This window comes from Epinephelus moara, chromosome 11 (assembly GCF_006386435.1).
Source record: "Epinephelus moara isolate mb chromosome 11, YSFRI_EMoa_1.0, whole genome shotgun sequence".
Lineage (NCBI taxonomy): Eukaryota > Metazoa > Chordata > Actinopteri > Perciformes > Serranidae > Epinephelus > Epinephelus moara.
The window spans coordinates 20,292,391-20,314,704 of record NC_065516.1 but is presented as its reverse complement, the minus strand read 5'-3'; the positions used below and the strand labels follow the sequence as shown (position 1 = coordinate 20,314,704).

Sequence of the window (22,314 nt, the reverse complement as noted above, 5' to 3'; positions counted from 1 at the left end):
ACAAAAGGCTTTCCGTGTCATCAACGTCGTTCAGACGACCTAGAAGAATCCCTCTGATATCAACTTCCACTTCAAAGACTCCCACTTTCAATTGAGATCCAACTATCTTGTTGTTTTTCTTTCTTCCTTCCTCTTTTTTTTCTTACTCTTTTACGCACAAGAGCTGGTGCCAAAACAGGCATCATCATCATCTTCTTCTTCTCCTATTTGCTTTAGTGTTTATTCTTTTCTCTGAGCTGGGCCTCTTCCACAGAGCAAACTGTCATGCACTTAACCAAACTCTATAAACGTATCAGAGAGTTGTAGCTGCGTTGTTTCCACCCACTTCTGCCTTAGTCAAGGCCGGGAGTAAAAAAAATCAGCCCTCAGCCAAAAGTTTTCCCAACGCAGCAGAGCTCTTCAGGTTTCTGGTTAGCTGCATGTTTTCACTCCTCTTTAAGCTTCTTTTACACCTTTTATTTTACACTATTGAGGAAAAAGCGGTGCTCAAAGCTGAGAGAATTAATTTAAACGTTAACTTTTAACTGTGCAGTTATCATTATAGGCTGCTAAGCTTTTATGGTTTTTCATGTACAGAGCCTAAAATATGATTATGGTTAAATTTAACCATGGAGCAGCTCGGCCCTCTTGCAATGCAAGTCTATTATGGTGTGGGACAACTGCGTTTTAGCGGCGTCTCCTTTGATTGTCGTAAAGTAGGCCTGGAGCAAAAGAATATATTTTTCTTCTTTATACTGCCCTCGTCTGCAATATAAAGGACATAGATTACCGTTTCCTACCCCATGGGAAGCAAATATTACATTCTTTAGAGCGGGCTTTTGAGTCCACGGACTTGGCCCCATATCATTTGAGTTTGACTTGGCTATTGCTATAGAAATCTTAATTCACCATGAGGATTCACCGTCGTGAAAAAAAATGGCTCTTTGTACCAAATGCTCTTTGAAGTCTGGATCAGAATATTGTAGCCCCCTTCATCACACTCTGCCCACGTCTGCATCAAACCAAAGCTCAGCTGAGAAAAGTAAGACTTTTACGCAAGCGGTGCGCACTTTAAGTTCCCCGAGAAACACTTTGGAAAATCACATCTTTAAAATGTGTTGTTAAAAAACCTTTCATTATATTTTATTTCTTTGAGTTTGCAGCAGTTTTATCTGGATCTAAAAAAAAAAGTAGACGTGGGTTTGTTATTACTGGGTTTTAGAGCTGTGCGTAAAGGAGGCATTATCTTTATGGAAATATTATTTTTAAAGACATAAACAAGGCATGTATTCTGCACATTTTCTCCATGAATGCAACCACTTTTTCAGATAATTGACAACCGGCTGTAAATCCCACATAGACCCGAATCTCTCAGCAGAGTTTTCACTTTAGTCATACAAGATTTATTCAAAATACTCACAAATTACAAGGCAATTCGGTACGCATTTTGAGTGCCGCTCGATTTCAGATATTCAAAAAGGAAAAAAAAAATATTGACGACAATGATACAAAATCACAAAATGCCCACTTTGATAAAACATTTATAATTTCACGGTCGTATATCAAATACTGCAGGCGTATGAAACAGTTCAATTGTTGACCCTCTGCACAAATGGAAAAGAAAAAAATAGCTGTAAACATAAAATGTTTGTACAAATAACCGCAGTGACCGGTGAGAAACTGCTTGGAGACAGATCCTTCCAAAACTATCAACATCAACACATCGAAACTTACAAAATTTACAAATGTACATCTTCGCCCTAATTGAAACATGCACTTTGGTTCGATAATACAAAATATCAGATTGAAAAATAAATAAAAACATATCGAAGTCGAAACTCGAATTTACAAAATAATTGTACACCAACATGCCTAGCCTACAATAATGTACCACATAGTCTAACGGATTTACACGACTCTCTCCACAAGTGGACCAGTGGGCCGTCAGGGCGCGTAGGCACTGAGCCAACCATTTTGAGTAGCTGAGGTTTGAAAATATATTCTTTTAACTGTGCCTGGAAATTAGCACGTCTTTAAGGTTTGCACTTTTTCCTTCCAATGTGGTTCAAATGCGTCTCTTGGCTCTGGGGTGTCTTGTTTGGTGGCTCATCCAAAAGGGGGACCAGTGGGCCTTCGCAGGCGTATAGGCACCGAAGCCAAACCATTTTTAATAGTTAAGCTTTTGAAAATGTGTTCTGTCACTTCTGGCACCGTGTTTGAGTCCAATTGGATTAAAACGCGTCCCTCGGTTCTGGGTTTCTGTAAGGTGGCTCGTCTGTGGGGTCGGGTGTGGAGGGCCCGCTGGGCGGTGTTTGGGCGCCGCTGGCACCTGAACTGTGGCACACGTACCATTCACTTAAATTCGCGGGCTGGGAGGCTCCCACCGGCTCCGACAGCACCGAGGAGCCTCCTGGCTCCCGGCCCAAGTCTGAGGAGGGGGAGACCAGGGACGGGGTGGAGGACTCGTAGCCTGAGCTGGGCGGGGGGGACTTGCAGTGCACCTTCATGTGTTTCCTCAGGGAGCTGGGGTGTGTGTAGGACTTATCGCAGCCTCTCACTTTGCAGTTGTAGGGCTTATCGCTGGTGTGGACGTGGGAGTGCTTTTTCCGGTCACTGCTGTTGGCGAAGCGTCTGTCGCAGCCGTCAAACTCACATTTGAAGGGCTTCTCACCTGTTAACAGTGGTGGTGACACAATGACACATAAATCAGTAAATTGTGGATTTAAAAAAAATAATGTATTTAACTGAGACATTATCATATTTATGTATTTATTTATTTTATGAGACCATCATCAACTTCAGTTGCAAATCTCTAAACACACTAATAAAGTGGCTAACCCCACTTTATGGGCATGCATGCGTTCAAATAAACCAAGCAACAAGTATCCAAGTATCTGTGACCCAGTGAAAATAAATAAATTCAAATAAATAAATAAATTTAGAATATATATATATATATAAAGCTGGTCCATTTACCGCCACTTATTTTATTTTTATTTTTTTTCCCAAATTTAATTAAATTCGTATATTTTTGTGTTTTGTTTTTACAGTACACACTCCCCCCTACATACACTTTTAAAAAGTGTGCCTACTTGGACAGACCTGCCTCCTGTTTACACCAGACATTACACTCATGCATGAGCCTCAGTCTGGTGTAAACAGGAGGGCTGAACCCCCACTGTCCTGGGTCTATACCTGGCGTCTACATGCATCAAGGCATACGTCAAAACAGACAAGCTATGAGCACAGACATAGCAGGCCTAAAACCAACTGAAAAATCATGATAAATGAAAGTATCGCCACAGCCAGGCTACACCCACTGTGTGCTAACGCAGCCTGTCTGCTATTTGAATCCCTGCAAATGGTTATGGACTGGCTCTAATTTTTGCGTCTTAATAATAAGTATTTCTACCTGATTATGACAAGGCAAAAAAAAAAAAAAAAGACGGTCTGAATAAATTACACGGAAATCATCCACTGCTGATTTTTCTCCTCCGATTAAAGCTTTTGAGAATATGTAATTGCCTCTGTCTAATTACACTTGCGGGTTGAATATCAATTTGACCTTCAGCTGTTGGGTTGAGAGAGCCAATCAAGGATATTAGTGTAGTACAAGAAACCGTCGAGGAACAGACCCCAGGGGCAGCCCCAGTCATAACCACACTTTCGGATAGGTTTTAAACATGATACCAAAGACCAGGCCCCTTGGGAGTCAACACACAGAAATAATTTAACAGATTTGTACTTAGGTAATGTGAGCAAATTATATGAATAATACATAGGGTGCAGAAATGGAGCAGAGAGGGGGGAGTGTGCCATGCAGCCACCGACGAAAAAAGGAATGTAGTCATTGTGTTCATTTACAAGTCTGACTCGACATTTTGAGGCCTTATTTCCCCCCCCTCACTGGCTCCACAGCACGTCACTGGGTCACAGAGGCAAGCAGCCATATTGTAGCATTATATGTGTTTTTTTTTAAAAAAAAAGTTCAACGCGAGCTGCTGCTGCTTGGAGCTGCATCGCATATACACACGTCAGTCATTATAGACGCAGTCAGCTCTGCCAACCTGTTGGTGAATTATTTCAGCCGTCTGCACTTGTCAACTTGTTGCTTTGGCTAAAGGCTATCAAGAGCTGATCATTCCAGGAGCAGGCTTACTATTTCACCATGCACACATGTCATATCACTCTGCTGGGGGAATAACATGAGGCTGCAAATACTCTAATGCATATATGTAAAATGAAACTGCGCCTTTATTCGTGGCTTTAAATCTAAAAATGCATTCCAAACTATAATTAGTAGTTGGGATATGGAGCATGCATTAAACAGTTAATAAACAGAGCAACAAGTGTCTGGAAAAAAACATCATCATCATCATCATATCAGTCACAGTGAGTGTGAAGATGCATATTTCCAACGTTGCTGCCAGTCATTATCTGGCATGCTCTAAACTACACGAACACGTCCTGACGTGGGCCTCAGTCTTTTGTGCTGTGGTGTAAACAAGAGGTCGAACCGTCAAACGCCTGAGTGAGCTGTATCATAATCCCCCAAAGCTCAGTCCCTTTGCAAAAACTTGCGATGCAACTCACAACAAACAGGTGGGCAGTGGCTGCTGCGTGCTGATGTATCAGCAGCACAGATTGATTAATTGCTTTGGCACGTCAGAGGATATTTTAAATGCGTAAAATTAAATTCAATTCAATTAAAAATCATAAAAAACACAACGTGAAAATTATGCAAAACAGCACGTGTGTGTGTGGATAATTTTGTAAAGATTAAATCTGAATTTCAGCATGCAACTTGATGATTTAATTTCACATATTACATTTCTGCAACATTTATTTTTAGGAATATAAAGCTACTGACCTGTGTGCGTCCTTTTGTGGATCTTAAGATTCTCGGATCTCGCGAACACTTTCCCACAGCCAGGGAATGGGCATGGAAACGGTTTCTCCCCGGTGTGCACTCGAATGTGATTTACAAGTTTGTACTTGGCTTTAAATGGTTTGCCTTCCCTCGGACACTCTTCCCAAAAACATATATGGTTCGCCTGCTCCGGTCCTCCAACGTGCTCCACCGTCACATGCGTTACGAGTTCGTGCATGGTGCTGTAAGTTTTGGAGCAAAGTTTCTTCGGCGAGTGCTCCGGTTCCAGCCACTTGCAAATCAGCTCTTGCTTTATCGGCTGCCTCATGTAGCGGAAAAAGGCACCGGCTCCGTGGTGGTGGTGGTGGTGAGCGCTAAGATTCATGTTCAGATTCAGACCACCGTAGCCATGCAACGGCGAGGCGGAGAACGGATCAGCCCTGGAGCTTGCCACTTGACTCAAGTGATCAGACCTAACGTACATTTCTCCAGGTAGTCCTAACCTTATTTGTCCATTCAACGCTTGGCCACCCGGTGATCCGCTAGAAGGCTGGTCGTGATGGAGTCCGGAGAAGAGGGTATGGTTCCCAGCGTCAGGGTGATGACCATAGTGTCCGGGGTAGCTACCTGTTGTTGAGACAAACATTCCGTGGTGAGAGGCTGAACCAGCAGTCTGGTCAGTCAGTACTGGCATGGCTTGAGCTGTCAGATCTCTCCGGATGAGGAAATCCCTACCTGCGGATAAAGCCTGGGCCGTGTGAGACATAGAATAGGGGACCGATGTCGCCTGAACCGGGCCAAAAGCTCCCGTTTGACTGGAGACCACTTCACTGTGGCCTGCCATATGATGATTGTGGTGGTGGTGATGGTGGTGGGGATAATGATGGGCTGGGCTGATTTTGAGGGCCGCGGAGTGCCCCATGTGTTCTGGCCCGAATGGACTCGGCCCCAGGCGGGGTTCCGCAGTAATCTCCCCAGGGTGCGAGTGAGCCATTGAGTGTGGATGGCTGCTGAACCCCGGGAAGCCTGTCACGCTCTGAGGGGTATGGTGGTGATGATGGTGATGGTGGTGAGCCCCTGCCAAGTCAACTAATCTCAGCGCCGTGTTCCGTTTGGAAAACGTAGGGTCCATCACGGGGCTTCCCAATGCATCCACGCTCATTACTTCCTAATTTTAGAATAACTTGACAGCAGGCAAAATAATAATGATGATGACAAATATATTTTAATCGCAATGAAAAATAAAGAAAAAAGACTTTATAAAGTTAAGTCTATCTGCAGACTACATGGAATCCCATTCGGTTGAGAGGCAGCAGCAGGACGCTTTGATACTGAATAGAGATTCATGGTAGGCGCTGCAGCCCGTGGAGCTAAACAATCACCCTGCGCTCTAATTGGTCAGAGCTCGGTGATTGACGTCACCAGTGACAGTTTCCAACGTGAAGAAAAATGTCTTTAGTGACAGCAAGCAGCCAGCGCGCATGCGCAGTGCCTCAGGCAACGCTTGAGAAAAATAGTTGTTATGCAAAGGTTATTGTACAATAAAAGTCCTAAAAAGTTGATCCAGATATACAGTCGCCTTTCTTTTGTCGCAGCGCACAAAGGCTGCGCGGCTATGAAACAGCAATTTCCCCCGTTTGATTCTGCAATTACAAAACAGCCTGCCTCGCTACACTGTGCATATTGCCAGTATAAAAGTTGTAAGGATCATAAATAATGCAGTGATATCTTCATTTCGCCCCGCATCGTATGAAGGACAACTTTACGCACAAATTACGCACAACTTTACGCACGTAAAAGATCGGCGTCAGCGGGAGAAAAACTTGTCAACTTAACCAAAGGAAAACTCCACGTGGGGGTTTAAAATAGTCCGGAGTACATACCATTAATGTGCGCTTTGATATACAATCGTATTTACATATCCAGCCGTTCGCCCTTCAGCGCGTACTACAGTCCGTGCTCTGCTCGGTGGGATCCGTGTGTGTAGTAAGTGTGAATAGGGCGAGCTGCGGCCATTGTCCCGAGGGAAAAAAATGTAATGGACGGGACCTGTTGTTATGATCCGGGGTAATTTTGTTTTAGACCCAGGACGGCAGCAGATGAGGGTCACGGGAGGTGGTGCCGTTGCAGAGTTAAGTTCAAAATAAAACGTGTGTGTACTGTAAGTATCGGTTACTGCAATATTCTCCTCAGACTTAGTGTTTCTTTTTTCTGCCTTTTGTTTGAATGCTTAAAAGAAAGATATTAGTTATGGATCATAACAACATGCCGTGTGGATGATCTGTGTGTTCCCACTTTGTCTTTGTAAACTATCAAACAAGACGAATTTAAAAATCAAATGTGTGTCAGGAAAATGTTGAGTAATGTTTGTTACTGTACATATAGTCTTGAGCACGGTGGCTAATTTGTCTCTGTGACAAACATGAATGGCCGAAAATTTATTTGACTATCACAACTTATTTCATAATATTTTTCTTGTACCGCCCTGCTTACACTTTTGTAATTAACAGCTATGACTTTATTGTTTTGGGTGAGTTATGTCTTGTGTGTTGTCACTATATTTGTGTTATTGAACGCTTTAAATTGTGGGGGAGATATTTGGACTATACGCTGTATCTTTGTAGTTGCAGACAAAAATAAATTACTGCGTGAGGCGACCTCAGAGAAGGTCACATGCAGTGTTTACCACTTTGATGTCAAATATGAAATGCGTAAATGTGTTATTTAACTTCTGCGGTTATCAGAAGTAATTTGTGCAGGACAACTTAAATTTATTGTCAGAGCCGCTCGTGAGTATCTCAACCTCCTCACACGTTTTTCAAATTTTCGTTGATGATAAAACCAACTGGACAAAATATGACATTTCTTTGTTTTAACAGCCCATGCTGAATAATAGCACACACACACTCACTTGGCTAATATTTTCTTTATATAACAGTAATTTAAAAACTATCTTCCTATTGGTTATTTCTCTGAATTGACTTGTCAAAATCTTTGCTGACAGCGTCATATCCAGCACGTTAGAAAATTGAGTCAATGTTTTGAGACATGACGGATCCAAAAGATGTTTATTAAATGGCCTTTACGCGTGGGGTTTCACGAGGCTCACAGCTGTAGCCTTCAGAGTTATCACAGCACCAGCGTAATGCTAAACTTTGAAGTGCTATTTCTGGTTCCAAGTTGTGCATGCACTCACTCTTGGAGACAAGTAAGCAGGGGAGTTGTATAAGATCCCAAAACAAAAAAAAAGAAAAGCTGAATATTTTCGAGTAGTCTCATAAAACACTGTTGTTGCTGCTTTGGCTTAACTGCCTTCACTGTAAATCCTGAGGAGCTCCAGGTAGCCATCTTAAATTCTACAGTATGACTGCAGCACATTAGGATCATGACACTGAGCGGGTAATGGCGTTTTGATTAGGGCGCACCTTTTACGCACATATGCTAAATATGTTATAATCAGTTTGAGGCACATAAATGGCACAACTTTAAATTCACTTGCAAAGTTATGTATAATTCAAACTTTTCTTGGCACACATTTCTCAAGTTATCCTCACTTGTTGCAAGTCTGCGTACATGACCTCCAGTTTTGACTCTCCCCCTTTTCAATCATATGCCATTCTTACCGTTTTCCACCTGTTGAAAGATCCCTCCAAATTTTGCATAGCAGAGAAGTGGGCTACCTAAAACGCCGGATCGGGTTGAAGGTGTAGCTACTTGTTAAGTTGAGAACAACAAAACTTGCCCTCTTCCCTTGGTCTCCCAAGACTGACTTGGAAAAAGCCTTGTAGAAACTAGCCTAGTAGCCAAGAAGATATTTTAATGGTTCGCATGGCACGTCTGTGCATGTGGCTTTGAACTCTAGCAGCCGGAGGTTCCTGCAGAGAGCGCCGCAAATCCCACTTGATAACTTCGACAACCCACAACGTTTTACACACAGGCTATGCATCACTGGCCCTGCAAAGAAATGAGTAAGTTGCACAAGCACAGCCAAACCGTGATGGATACATTAGGCATACTAGTGGATCCAAGTTAAATACTGGCCTATATATGCAAGGTTACCTTTGTGGACGTGGGGTGTGCTGGTGAGCGTGATGATGTGGAAATCTAAAGCACAGATGTTCCACTGGTGTGAGCTCCAGTGGACGCGCACACGTTGTGTTCAACACGCAGAGTGCGCACAAGAGACAGACAACAAAACGTTATGTGGATTCCCTTCGAGGTAAAAAGGGATAAGTTGATAATAACACAGCTTTTTAAAGAGAGTGGTGACAGTGGGCAGACTTTATATCAAAACCTCAACGTCTCCCATGGGGGCTCCTGAGAAAAGACTCCATACCTGTGCCTGACGCACGTAGGAAGGCTCCACAATTGAATGCTGCAAGGCTTGTTTACAGTCCTGTCAGTCCATAGGTGCAGTAAATTGTCATAGTTGATTCTGGCATTGTCTTCATGTATCTCTCAAGCTCGTGTCAGACAGACAGATACACAGACAGATACACAGACAGACAATGTCTGAGTGCTTCATTGTGCAAAAACGTCACCGATTACAGCACCAAAGGGCTCTGCTTGGTGATCTAATGTCCCCAGGTTAACAAAGACAACGCGACACATTTGCTTTACAAACTCTTAGTGCACTATGTGGCTGCAAAACGTGCTTTGACTTTCTACAAGGCCGGTGTGTTGTCTCGTGTTCCTCAACTTTTTGTTTTGCTGTTATTCAGCCTTTTAACCAAATCCACAGTCAGCAATCTCACAATATCTGGGATTGATGATGCAAAGAGGCCAATAGAAGTGTGGGCCCTGCACCGTGGATTGTTATTTGGTGAGTGGATGTTATTGGGGGGAAAGGTGTTCCGCCAATGAGCGCGCAGCTCCGGGCCCACATGACTACCCCCCTCCTCTCCCATTCATCAGGGCTGGACTGTGTTGTCTTTTCAATTCATTTATCTGCAGGAATGATTGCGACTATCAGTCTAGAGCTCACCGCCTGACTGAGGAGGTGAAAGTTGCGCCACAGGAAGATAAACCGCAAAAGACAATATTGCATGTATACATGATTTTGCGTGTGCATCGGATGCGCGGTATAGGGGAATTCCTCGCGTCTTAGAAAGTAAACAGAAAATCGGTGGATTTGAGAGTTTGCTCAGTCGAGTGAGGTCCAAGAGATAGAGAGAGGGGGAGGAAGAATATCTGTGCGTGATTTTTTGATTTCTGCTCTCAGTCGTCTCGGCGAGTCTAGACTGAAGATGCTCTTGGACGCAGGACCGCAGTATCCCACCATAGGAGTCACTACTTTCGGCTCCTCACGGCATCACTCAACAGGCGAAGTCACAGAGAGAGAAGTGGCGTTGGGGATAAATCCGTTCGCAGATGGGATGGGCGCCTTCAAAATAAACCACAGCTCCCACGACATTGGCTCCGGACAAACGGCGTTTTCCTCCCAGGCGCCCGGCTACGCAGCAGCCGCCCTGGGACATCACCACCACCCGACCCACGTTGGCTCTTACTCCACGGCGGCTTTCAACTCCACCAGGGACTTTCTCTTCAGAAATCGGGGTTTCGGGGACGCCACCGGGGCGCAGCACAGTTTGTTCGCCTCCGGAAGTTTCGCAGGGCCACATGGACACTCAGATGCAGCGGGGCACCTGCTCTTCCCAGGGCTCCACGAGCAAGCGGCGAGCCATGCGTCTTCCAACGTGGTCAACAGCCAGATGCGGCTGGGCTTCTCGGGGGACATGTACGGACGGGCCGACCAGTACGGCCACGTTACGAGCCCACGATCCGACCACTATGCCTCGACCCAGCTGCACGGCTATGGCCCCATGAACATGAATATGGCCGCACACCACGGAGCAGGGGCCTTCTTTCGATACATGAGGCAGCCGATCAAACAAGAGCTCATCTGCAAGTGGATCGAGCCGGAGCAGCTGACGAATCCCAAAAAGTCGTGCAACAAAACTTTTAGCACGATGCACGAGCTGGTGACCCATCTGACGGTGGAGCATGTGGGGGGACCAGAGCAGACCAACCACATCTGCTTCTGGGAGGACTGCGCCAGAGAAGGAAAGCCATTCAAAGCCAAATACAAACTTGTAAATCATATCAGAGTACACACCGGAGAAAAGCCCTTTCCGTGTCCGTTCCCCGGCTGTGGCAAAGTATTTGCTCGATCGGAAAATCTAAAAATTCACAAAAGGACGCACACCGGTAAGACTCCCCGCTTTTTTAAAATCCATGTTGACAATGTGCATCCAAAATATGCATGCGATCCGGGTTATTATTTATTGGGCAGCTTAAGTCTCTTCACTGGCATGTGATTCACTGCAGTTGTCAACAGAAAATATCTCATATGTTTTTTCTTATCTTAAAGTCTATTTAAATTTAACTAAATGAAATAATTAAATAACCTAAATGGCTCAAGTTAAATTAATTTGCAGCCTTTTATTAAGCTGAATTGTCTATTATTAATTTTTAAAATTAAAAAGGCTGCCTTTTTATTACTCACTATAATTAACCTCCTCTGTTCCCACACGTTGGACATATTAAAATATAAAATGTGTAGTATGAAATCCAGTGTTGAACATTTGCATTTATTTTTGTCTGTATTTAGGTGAGAAGCCTTTTAAGTGTGAGTTTGAAGGCTGCGACAGGCGGTTTGCAAACAGCAGTGACCGCAAGAAACACATGCACGTCCACACGTCGGACAAGCCCTATCTCTGCAAAATGTGCGACAAGTCATACACACACCCCAGCTCCCTCCGAAAACACATGAAGGTAAAAAAGGCTTTGATTTATTTTATTAAATCATCAAATGTTGTAACTGCTTAGAGATGTTTTTGCAGCTTGAGTGGAGAAAAATATTTTTGCAATATTAGGAAATAGAGAAGTTAATTTGCTTTGACACTTTCTTTCTTTCTTTTCTTTCGACCGACAAATCAGATTAAGATCTTAATGAGAATAATAATGTTTTGGGTGTGTATTTTTTTGCAGATGTTCAGACCAGTCGAATTAATTTCTTTTGAATCATTTTTTTATTTGCACAAAACAAACCCGGGGACAAACCAGCCATATGCAGCATGCTTTTTTCCATAACATTCTTCTCGTTTATTGAAGGTCCACGAATCCACCAATCCGGGACCGCAGCCATCTCCAGCGGCCAGTTCAGGGTACGAGTCCTCCACACCTCCCACCATAGTATCCCCGTCCACAGAGAACCAGAGCAGCAGCTCCATATCACCAGCAGCCTCAGCAGTACACCACACAACCAGCCACAGCACGCTGTCGTCAAATTTCAATGAATGGTACGTGTAAATATTTTTGAACAAAAAGAAAAAAGCGAGAGCGAGAAAAAAAGAGACTGCAGAATTAAAAAAGAAAAACTGCTTGGAATCAAAGACTTTATAAAGTCAGCCAGTGAGACATGGACTGAGAAAACACGGGAGGCCCCACACAGTTAAAGGCTGTCTTAATGTCGATGAGAGAGAATGCATGGACTTAAAGGAGGCGAGGACAGCCACCGAGTTAAAACTTCTTTTTCCTTTTTCCTCAATATTTCTTTGAGTCTTTATTTCTACTGAGAGACTGCTCAGAAGAGATCTCAAAAAGCATGCTATCTCCGGGTAGAGGCCTGAATTTTTGTACATAAGGATTTCACCAAGTTGGGAATAAAAAAAATGTAATATTTTATTTTGTAAATAGTTCTATCACAGTTTAAGGGAAAAATTTGTGACAAATGTGGTCCCTAGATATATGGAAAAATGAGATGGTTTTAAGAATATTGCGATGAATAGACTTCATTGAAAAGAATGTTATAGTTGTGAACCAAATGTGAATTATTCAGTATTACTACAGTCTACACGTCGACCTAACCGACTCTTAGTATTAATGTGCTTTTGTAGCCTATTCAGTGCAACATTTTCGTCCAAGGTCCAGTTTGAGTAGCACCAGTATCATTGTTGTTATTTAATGTCATGTCGATAAATCGTGTAGTGAAAGCCTGAAATTCCGTGTCAATCTGTTTATGTACGTGATAAATATAAAATCTCTGTCAATTGCTTTGTCTGAAAGGAAGTATTATTACATGTAAGTAGCTCAATTTTCCATATTTATCCGCATGTAAAGGACCGGTAACATGTTAGAAGCTGATCGGTATTTATGGAGAAATGCGCTCGTATGTAAAATTTAGTTTACAAAAAAATGTTTGGATACATTTCGTACTATATTAAAGGATTAAAAAATACAATAATGCAATGCGTTGGGAGGTTTTTGGTTTCATTGGTGTGTTGAGGGTGATCTGTGTGACACTAAATGGGTGCTTTAAAATATATATTAATAATTAGCTGCACACTGAGGTGGATTTTTTTTGCTCATAATAATGCATTTAGCACGGGTTTAAGGAAGCTGCATGTGTGGATGCACAAATGATTTAACTCTTTAGTGTGTGTGTGTGAGAGAGAGAGAGTGTGTGAGTGTGTGTGTGTGTGTGTGTGTGTGTGTGTGTGTGTGTGTGAGCATTTCATTCAAAGCTAAAGGTTTAACCGCACTGTCACAACTTCCCTGACAGTCAATAATAAGTAAATTCACTCCCCCCTTTTTTCCCCTGCATCTTCTGTTTATCCAAAATTAACATCCAACACTTTGCCCTCCAGTAATGTGCAAATTAAATCGATTAATCACGGCGGTTGTTCTTCAGTGTAAAACCGGGGATAGTTTGGCTTACTTAATTGTTCGGGAATCTAATTTTCAAATCTAATTTATTTTTCCCCCTTTTCCGCAGTTTGTCGGATTTCATAGATTTAGGGCGAGCTGAGGAGTCAATGTGGCCCCCTCATTGTTCCTGGCTGCAGCTTGCTTGACCGCCCCATTAGGCAGAGATCACATCAGCAGCCGCCAGTGATCATGGTTAACACTGCCAGTGCGCGCGGAGCCACGATCTGTCAGTCTGCAGCTTTGTCAGGAAAAAAAAAGAAAAGCTGCACACACCCCGAAAAGAAAATGCAATTTTAATCGTAAAAAGGATCCACACACACACACACACACACAGCAGCACAGGAGGTGTGTGTGTGCGCGCGCGTGCCCGTGCGTCCTCACCAGCCAAAATAAAAACATCCACCATCTTAGATGATTTGCTGAAATGTATTGAAATGTATTCATATTTTCTTTTCACGGACTATTAAATTTGGAGATAAATGAAGGATGGTAATAAAATGACTTTTTCGACTCTATTTAACACTATCTATCTATCTAGGTTCCAGTGCTGATGCTCCACTGATGCACTGCTGCTATAGGAAGGGAAGAATAAAAAAAAAAAAAAAAAAAACACGCACTCGTGAATTCGTTTGAGAAAGTCACTTTGCAGCTTTATAGAAAAATTTTCACATGTAACTGGAAATATAAATAGTTTAGAGTGGATGTGTTAAAGCTATGTCATGTGGTTTCAAAGCTGGCGGGATATTCCACACATGCGCCATATTTAAATATAAAGCTGGTGCCAGATTGACAAACGCAGAGATGGAGGCTGAATCCACCTTAAACTAGTTTATTCAACATTTGAACTTGAGAAAAAGCCTTTAAATGTAAAATAGTGTTTCAGAGTCCAGCTTGATAATGATGGAAAATACTTCCCATGTATGTGAGTTGTGTTTGGATCGCTGGTTATTTGGCTCATTATGGACCTGAGTTCATAGTTTATCCCCCTGTTTTATTTCCCTGCACATGTTTTTAACTGGAGAGAAACTACAACCTCTCTGAGCCCCAAACAGCCGCTGCTGCTGCTGCTGCTGCTGCTTTAACGTGCCAGTGCGACTGAATGCAAAGCATGAACCTTGACTGTGCTGTTTAATTTCCACTTCATGCTTCTGTCGTGTTGCTTTACACTGCAGCCACACACACGCTATCAAAAAATAAAATGCTCGACGACAGGCTGCAGCGCGTCTTCTCCCAGGCTACCTATAGAGCTGCACGGTGGCTCCAGATCAAATAGGAGCGCAGGAAAAACATCCACTTTAAATGTATTTACGCTCAAGTCTGGAAATGACAAACACTCAGATATCGGGAAAGCGCAGGCGCCAGCATCATGAATATTTATTACCAGCACTTGTGGCCAGTAAACCGAGCCTGACGTTTGTGTTACCAAGGTAGACAGTGTGCAGCTTAGCTGCGCATCAAATATCACACAGGATGGTGGTTCAGCCTTTTACTTCATGTTGTTTTTACACCTTTAAAAATCAGAATTGGCTTCTTTTTTCCTGCAGTAACATTTAGTAAATCCATTCAGCCTTTAAAAGCAAAAGTTTTAAATTAGTAATGCGTCTTTTTTTAATGCAATTTGAATCAAATTTGGCATTTTCTCCTCACACATAAATTGAATATGGCTGTTTTTAAAACAATAAATGCAGACTGCAGCCACTGACACATGCAGTAAAATCCAAGATTAGAAGAAAGCTATAATCCGTAACTCTTGATGGATGAGGTGCCCATGCCTCTGCCAGCACTCTGATGTGCCTGCCCAGCTGCCGTCACTCTGAGAGAACTACATCGATAAGTTAAACATTTAACTATTAAGTTCCCGGCAAAATGATCCCATTCTTCAGAGAGGGACATGTGATATCTAATTTTAACACCTTCAAAAGTTTAAAAACGCCCCAAGTTGCAAGTCATGGAATATCCTGCAAAAACCTCGGCATCCTGCAGCCTCCATCTGCTGAGCTTAAGAGTCCCAATACAAAAAGGTCAAATTCAAGTCAAGGCCACTTTACTTTATTGGCATGCAGACATTTGAAAACCGCCTGCAAGAAACCCTGTCGTATTTGCAGCCATAAAGGGATTTAATTGCCAGACTCTGGGTAATGGAGCAATCCATCCTGCAGTGGACGTCGAAGTTTGCATACAAAGATAATCCAGATATTGATTTGTGCACATAATGATGTATAATCTGTAGTAAGAGGCTGGTTGTTCTTTTGGAGTGTGGAAACATGATTTTTAAAAATTATTTGTATTATTTTTTGGCCTTAAAAAGAGCAGCAGTAGAAGGAAAATGTGCATTCATGTAATTATTTAATTTAAATATGTGGTAATATTCCCCGATTTAAATGAAATATCAAACACCAAACTATTCCAAAAATTTGACCTTCACATTTCAGCCTCACCCTGAATTATGATCCATTATATAACCCTCTTTAAATCTTTATTCAAACCACAGCTCTACATGTGTAGTCCTGCACCCTCTGAAAAAGGCTTTATCCATCCTCAGAAATAAAATGTCAAATCTGTTGTGCAAAGACATAACACAAATTATATTTTTCCCCATGTCTTATTTCCTTATGATAATCCGGACTGCAGCTCGTATAGTTCACAGCTCTTTTTACTTAACCACATCACTGATTGGGACATTAATCTCCGCTTTGCCACCGCAGTCCCAGCGCCGGGTTTGGAGAGGGCTCGTTATAGTGAAACATAGGCTCACGGTGACCCCCGTTGCATCAGTTGTGGTCTCTGACATGCTATTAAGTTTAGACCGTGCAGGAGATTTGTGGAGGCGCTGACACGGTGTTGTCGCGTCCCCTTTGACGTGCCCCTAAATGAGGCCACTCCAATTAGCTCTTCGCGACAGGGTGAGACTGCTGGAGCCTGCAACACCTCTGCAGAGGGGAGAGCAGCCACCGTCTCAGCCCTGCTTATACCGGGGGAAGTCCAGGGAGCGTGCAGCGACGTCGTGGTTCACCTCTGAGCTGTTGTTGTGGAGCTGGAAACGTTTTGCTCAATGGCACGTCGGCGGTTGTGGGTAAGGGAGCAAGGGCGTAGGTTACGTTTTAATATTGGGGGGACACGTGCAAGGGGGTTGGGGGTCCTCCACCCAAAAAATTAAATCTCAAACCCATAATTTCCTGCTTTCAAGTGAATTTTTAAGCATCACATTGCTATTTCTGCATGAATCTTTAATTCTGTCAAAATAAAATTCCTCCTCCACTTCCGTGTTTTTATGGGGACAACAAATGCGCATGTTCTAAATATTGAGGAGGATGTGACCCCAGTCCCCCCCCAAAATCTACACCTAGAGCAACCCTTAAATCCAGCAAATAGGACCTGCAACCGAAGAACTTTTCATGCATCACTTTGCTATTTCTGCATGACTTTACAGTGTAAATCTTTAATTCTGTCAAAATAAAAGTCCTCTTCCACTTAAATGTTTTTTGGGACAACAAATGCACATGTTCTAAATATTAAGGGGGACATGTCCCCTGTGTCCCCCCCAAAATATTCACATAGAGTAACCCTTAAATCAAGCAAATGGAACTTGCAACCGAAGAGCTATTTATGCATCATTTTTGCCATTTCTTCACGATTTCATGGTGTAAATCTTTTTTAATTCTGTCCAAATAAAATTATTCTACTTCCACATTTTTATTGGAGACAACAAATGCACATTATCTAAATACTGAAGGGGACGTGTCCCATGTGTCCCCCTCCAAAATCTACACCTAGAGCAACCCTTAAATGCAGCAAATGGTACCTGCAACCGAAGAGTTTTTTATGCATAATTTTCCTATGTCTGCATTACTCTATGGTGAAAATCTTTAATTCTGTCAGAATAAAGTCATCTATACATCCATGTTTTTACCGGGGACAACAGTTGCGCATGTTCTATATATCGAGGGGGATGTGTCCCCTGGTCCCCCCAAAATCTACACCTAGACCAACCCTTAAATCCAGCAAAAGGAACCTGCAACGGAAGAGTTTTTTATGCATCATTTTGCTGTGTTTGCACAACTTTACAGTGTAAATCTTTAATCCTGTCAAAATAAAAGTCCTCTTCTACCTTTATGTTTTTACTGAGGGGACAAATTCACATGTTCTAACCCTGCATACCCTGAAATCTGTAATGGTTTTCTTCTTTATATCACTGTTCTCAATGTAATTTCTGACTTGTAAATATCTTTAAAAAAATGAGAATCATATTCTCGCTGTCATGATTCAACTTGCACAATTCCCTTGTGGTGGATAAACTGTCTGAATATACGCAACCCCTTTCTGATCCCAGACTTTAAAGATGCCTCACTCTTTGTTGGAGTAAAGTTGGGATCTGCTTTTACTTCTCTCAATCCCAGTGGTTCATTATGAATCTTAAGGAGTTTATTCCAGACATTGAGAGTATTTTGAAACCATTTGTTTTCTATTTTGGTTCCAACTTGTCCTCAAGGAAAGACAGGAGTGTCTCCATGCCTCTGTTGACTTCCATTTCGTCTGTGTATCGTCCATTAGCCATGTTCGTAATATTTGTGTTTGAGCTGCCAAATGAGATAGAGCCAAACCTCAATGGTTTTTTGTCATCCCACACAAATTTAAGTAACACCTAAATGTAATAGGATTAACGTACAAAGGTAGGGCCTTAAATAAAAATAAGAATCAGGGGAGTGTATTAATTCCAGTGGTGTCAGTCCTTCCCAATAGTGACAGGGGGAAATCTACACCTAGAGTGACCCTTAAATCCAAGAAATTGAACCTGCAACCTAAGAGCTTCCGGTGCCAAACTCTCCCTTATTTAACCCTTTTGCAACCAGCTTCTCAATCACTTAAAGGGCCAGTCCGTATTTTTATTTTAATTCAAACTACATGTTTATTCACATACTGAACAAACTGACTTATTTTCTGTTTTTCTTCATTTAAAATTTAGCTAAATTTTACTTGTGTTTACAAAAATAAAAAAAATCAGCGTCAAAATTAACAACTAAAATATAGCTGTTAGTTGATGTATTACGAGACCCGCCAATGAAATGAGTGACAACAGTTCCCAATCCTGTGTTTCTAATTTTTGCTAATGAGCCACACAGCCTTTTGTTTACGTCCAGGCCATGCAAGTGCAGCCGCTTTGCTCCGAGGGCATAAATCAGAATATTTTTAATAAATTCATCAGGCGGAATGATATCAGCCCGCATTTTTCTTTTATGTGTTAAAAAAAAGCCATACATATGGTGCGTTAATGCGCTGCTCAATGGAGAGGTCTTCTCGCTTACAGAGCAGCTTGTCGACATCTGCTTCTCTGATGAGTCTGATAATGACTTCTTCTTTCGCAATGAGGATGACCAGACAAAGATAATGACTGACAGATTTCTACTGATCCGTTCCATCATCGCGATGTGTTTGTCAGTGTGCATCACGAGGTGGCCCTGAGGGAAACATGGCTGAAACCATATGAACTCCTTGTTTATGGTGACATTAAGCCTGATGCGAACTGATGTTTGGATTTCGTCCTGTTGCATGCTTTGTATTTCCTCGGCTTTAACAATGAGTCCCAATTAACCCATTTACTATTGTTCTGTTTATAAGGCATATGGTGTTTTAAATTGGTAGCAGACCCTAAGTATTCCGCACTGCTAGCAGTTTGAACGTATTAGAGGCCTTCGTCCTTCATCACCCGTTCTGTCAAAGCAGGAATTTCACAACCTAGTAAAACAAACTAGTGTGGGTTTCTAAAATGCTAACCCCAAATCAACCCGGAGCATCACTTTTTTTTTCTGCACCTCTCTGGGCTCAGGGTGGTTTCCTGTTAGGTTAGGGTTGACAGTTTACAGTGCATCCCTTTAAAACCTTGATCAAACCCCAACCCCAACCCTAACCCTAACCCAAGTCAAAAACATAAACATGTAATTCTTAACTCAGGTCAGCGTCTGAATATTTTAACATCCAGCAGTATTTGTTCACTTTAACATGCCAGCAAACAAACTCACTAGCCTCTGCACGACCGCTTTATCTTTGCTTTGCCTGAAATTCATTGTTGTTTTCCTGTTGGGCCGCTGCCCAAAGCCTTCAAATATTTGTCAGAGACAAGAGGCAATAAATACAGGTCGTTATGCCTGCCTGGGTGCAGATATTTGAACTAGAAATCTATTTCATATTTTTGTTCCCTTCCTGACGAGTAAATCACTTTAGAAAAAAACACGTGCAATGAAACAAACTCATAATTCCCCCTGGTTAGCTGGCTCGTGCACGGAGGATTGCAGCTACTTTCAATGCCATGTTCATATCCACACTTTTTTTTCTCTCTCGCTCTCTGCACACATTTGGGGCTTTGTAATTGTTTTGGCTCACTGTTCAGTTCGACTCTGATAATGGAAGAACATCCATCATTAGTCCATCCATCAGTAGAGTCCAGTGTGCTCTGTGGCTGTTTGTCATCCCAGTGTGTGCATTCATAGATATTTCCATTCCTTATTATTTTCAGAGTGGAATAAAAACGGTGTCATTAAGCCAAAACCTTTAAATGCTGCTGTAAAATGTTACGACTCACAGGGAGCACGTCGATGGAGGGAGACATGTCTTCTCACTGACATTTTCACTGACCTTAGCAAACACCTACGAACCGTTCTGCCATCTTGTAGCCAGCGTACAGTCGGTATTCACATCAGTGCATTTAACAGTTAAAGCACATCAGCCTGTTGAAAAGCACTAACTGATGCAACGCCTCAATCATACCCGATGTGTCCCTCCTCTCTGCAGTGCATTCATTTATAATTATATCTTCATCACAGAAAGAGAGTGATTAAAAGTAAAATCTGGCAAACAAAACGTGGCGTGTAAGGTATCATCATAACAGTGCGCCTGGCGTGGAGTGTTTTTCAGCAGCTGCATCAGCAGGACACAGGTGGAAATGCAACTTGACTGGCGATGGGAGCCAAGAAAGATCTGGAAGCTGTTTCTGTCCTGTGTGTGTGTTCGTACTTATGCCTGTGCACTTCAGTTGTTGAACTCGAGCAGGCAAAGAATATTAGCTACCTAATGTTGCCAGAGGACAGATGTGAGCGTGTGTGTGTGAAGGAATATGACTCATTACAGAGAAAACTTCATTTGGTGCATCTGTATATGGGCAGTAGACTGTCAAAATTAAATGTCATGTTTTACTGGATAAATACGAGAGATGTAGCAAATCCTGCTCAACTGTCCAAGATTTACAACACACAGTCCGTCCTGCGTGCAGCCGCTGCTCCTGTAAGTATCTCGCAGTTTGATTTTATGTCTCTGACTCCTTCATATCGCTGTTAACTGAGTGACTCGGTGCGCTTCAGGTGAGAATAGATGAAAATATGTGATATAACAGGGTCACATCACTTCCAGAAGCTGCAGCGACCTCTGTGCTCCTTTGACAGGGACGTGAAGAAAGTGTGTGAAAGCGCCTCTCGAGCAACATTAAATACAAACCAGGGGTTTTAATATTATTTCAGGCCACAGCGCTGAGTTGAAAGTGCAGAGAGGTGAGACGCTGGGAGGTAACGCAGCCCGTGACTGCTCTGTTTCTTGTAAACATGCAGGGTAATAACACACAATATTGCCAACGTACTAATAAGCGAGGAGGAGGCTGAGTAAAGGGCTATTCTGTAAAATGTCAAACATTAAAAAACAAGCAAAAAGGTATTTTTTGACATCTTCATGCCATGTTTGCTTACACTTTCATGACTTAAGGTGCAAGGGGAGGCGAAAAAAAGCGCATTTTCCATTTTGAAACCGCAGCTCAGTCACACTTTCCAGCATATCGCTTTGTGTAAACATCCTGGCAGACAGGAAATCAATTTATCTGACCAACCGTTTGACAGTTTCAACTGTGATAATTCAATTTGTTTGCTGATAATAATTCCTAAATAAAATGGCACGCATTTCCAACATTACAAGGCGTGTGTTTCCCATTAATCCCAGTTGCTCGTTGCTCACTCATGGTTTGATTGATAATGATTGGCCCAAATTTGCTTGGTCCAGGTGTTTGCCGTTTATTATTTTTCCACCCCCTTCAATTAATCACTAATTGGTGTTTCCACCTGCAATGGAAATTACACCACAACTGTGGCCAAAAACCTCACACTGCCACTTATTTGCGGGAAAATATATCAAAATATTTATCGTAAAAACGCCAGGATTTTTTAATGTTTGCTTAATGTAGAAGGAAAATATCCAAAATGCATTTTCATGACTGCGTGTAGACAGCGCCTGTGTTTGTTGTGTCATTGTTGCTCGCACAGCGTGAACGCAGCCAGTGTTTGAGGATTTTGAAAATTAATGACAACAAATGACCAGAGCTGATTTCAATCCTCGCCGTGTCAGGGGGGGATTGTGTCCCGGTTGAGGTTAGGTCACTGCGAGGGACGTGACGGGGTATTTAATGTCTGCATATGGAAACACTTCATTGTCAGAGTGGACTGTGTTTGAATAATGTTGCATTAATAAAGACTTTTTATGACAAAATGTGTCACAGTTCAGAAAGTATTGTGTGTTTTTATGATGAATCACTGTGGATTTCTCTCAATATCTGTTGCCAGAGCTAATCCAACTCATAAGATGCTTTTCTTTTTCATATAACATGTAGTGCTTGAACTCTATGTAGAGCTCTGCTTTACTGAGGTCTCATAAAACCACTGTACTCCACTGAAAGGGCAAATAAAATGTTAGCACTCACAAAAGGTCAAGTCTCTCCAGAAGAT

At 42.3% G+C, this 22,314-nt stretch overlaps 2 protein-coding genes across 3 annotated transcripts; one reads left to right on the top strand and one right to left on the bottom strand.

Annotated features, from left to right (window-relative positions):
* Positions 1-1,366: 1,366 nt before the first annotated feature.
* Positions 1,367-6,703, bottom strand: zic4 (zic family member 4). 2 transcript variants are annotated; one of them, XM_050056295.1, is made up of 3 exons: positions 5,585-6,703; positions 4,850-5,476; positions 1,367-2,650 (listed from the first exon to the last, which is right to left on the bottom strand). In XM_050056295.1, the coding sequence occupies exons 1-3, from the start codon at positions 6,009-6,011 to the stop codon at positions 2,211-2,213; spliced, it is 1,494 nt and encodes a 497-aa protein (XP_049912252.1). In that variant the 5' UTR covers positions 6,012-6,703; the 3' UTR covers positions 1,367-2,210. The 2 variants fall into 2 exon arrangements, with proteins under 2 accessions (XP_049912252.1, XP_049912251.1); XM_050056294.1 differs by having other exon boundaries at positions 4,850-6,700.
* A 3,093-nt stretch (positions 6,704-9,796) lies between these two features.
* Positions 9,797-22,066, top strand: zic1 (zic family member 1 (odd-paired homolog, Drosophila)). Its single transcript, XM_050056297.1, has 3 exons — positions 9,797-11,056; positions 11,460-11,623; positions 11,963-22,066. Exons 1-3 carry the CDS (start codon positions 10,096-10,098, stop codon positions 12,158-12,160), a joined length of 1,323 nt encoding a protein of 440 aa, XP_049912254.1. The 5' UTR covers positions 9,797-10,095; the 3' UTR covers positions 12,161-22,066.
* The last annotated feature ends 248 nt before the right edge of the window (positions 22,067-22,314 follow it).

What these genes read in the sequence shown, in the direction of transcription:
- zic4 (XM_050056294.1), bottom strand. Translation starts at nt 6,011, where the DNA reads ATGAGCGTGGATGCATTGGGAAGCCCCGTGATGGACCCTACGTTTTCC. An exon ending in CCACAAAAGGACGCACACAG is followed by an intron (nt 2,651 to 4,849) that starts GTCAGTAGCTTT and finishes CACTGTTAACAG; the next exon opens with GTGAGAAGCCCTTCAAATGT.
- zic1 (XM_050056297.1), top strand. Translation starts at nt 10,096, where the DNA reads ATGCTCTTGGACGCAGGACCGCAGTATCCCACCATAGGAGTCACTACT. An exon ending in TCACAAAAGGACGCACACCG is followed by an intron (nt 11,057 to 11,459) that starts GTAAGACTCCCC and finishes GTCTGTATTTAG; the next exon opens with GTGAGAAGCCTTTTAAGTGT. An exon ending in CCCTCCGAAAACACATGAAG is followed by an intron (nt 11,624 to 11,962) that starts GTAAAAAAGGCT and finishes CGTTTATTGAAG; the next exon opens with GTCCACGAATCCACCAATCC.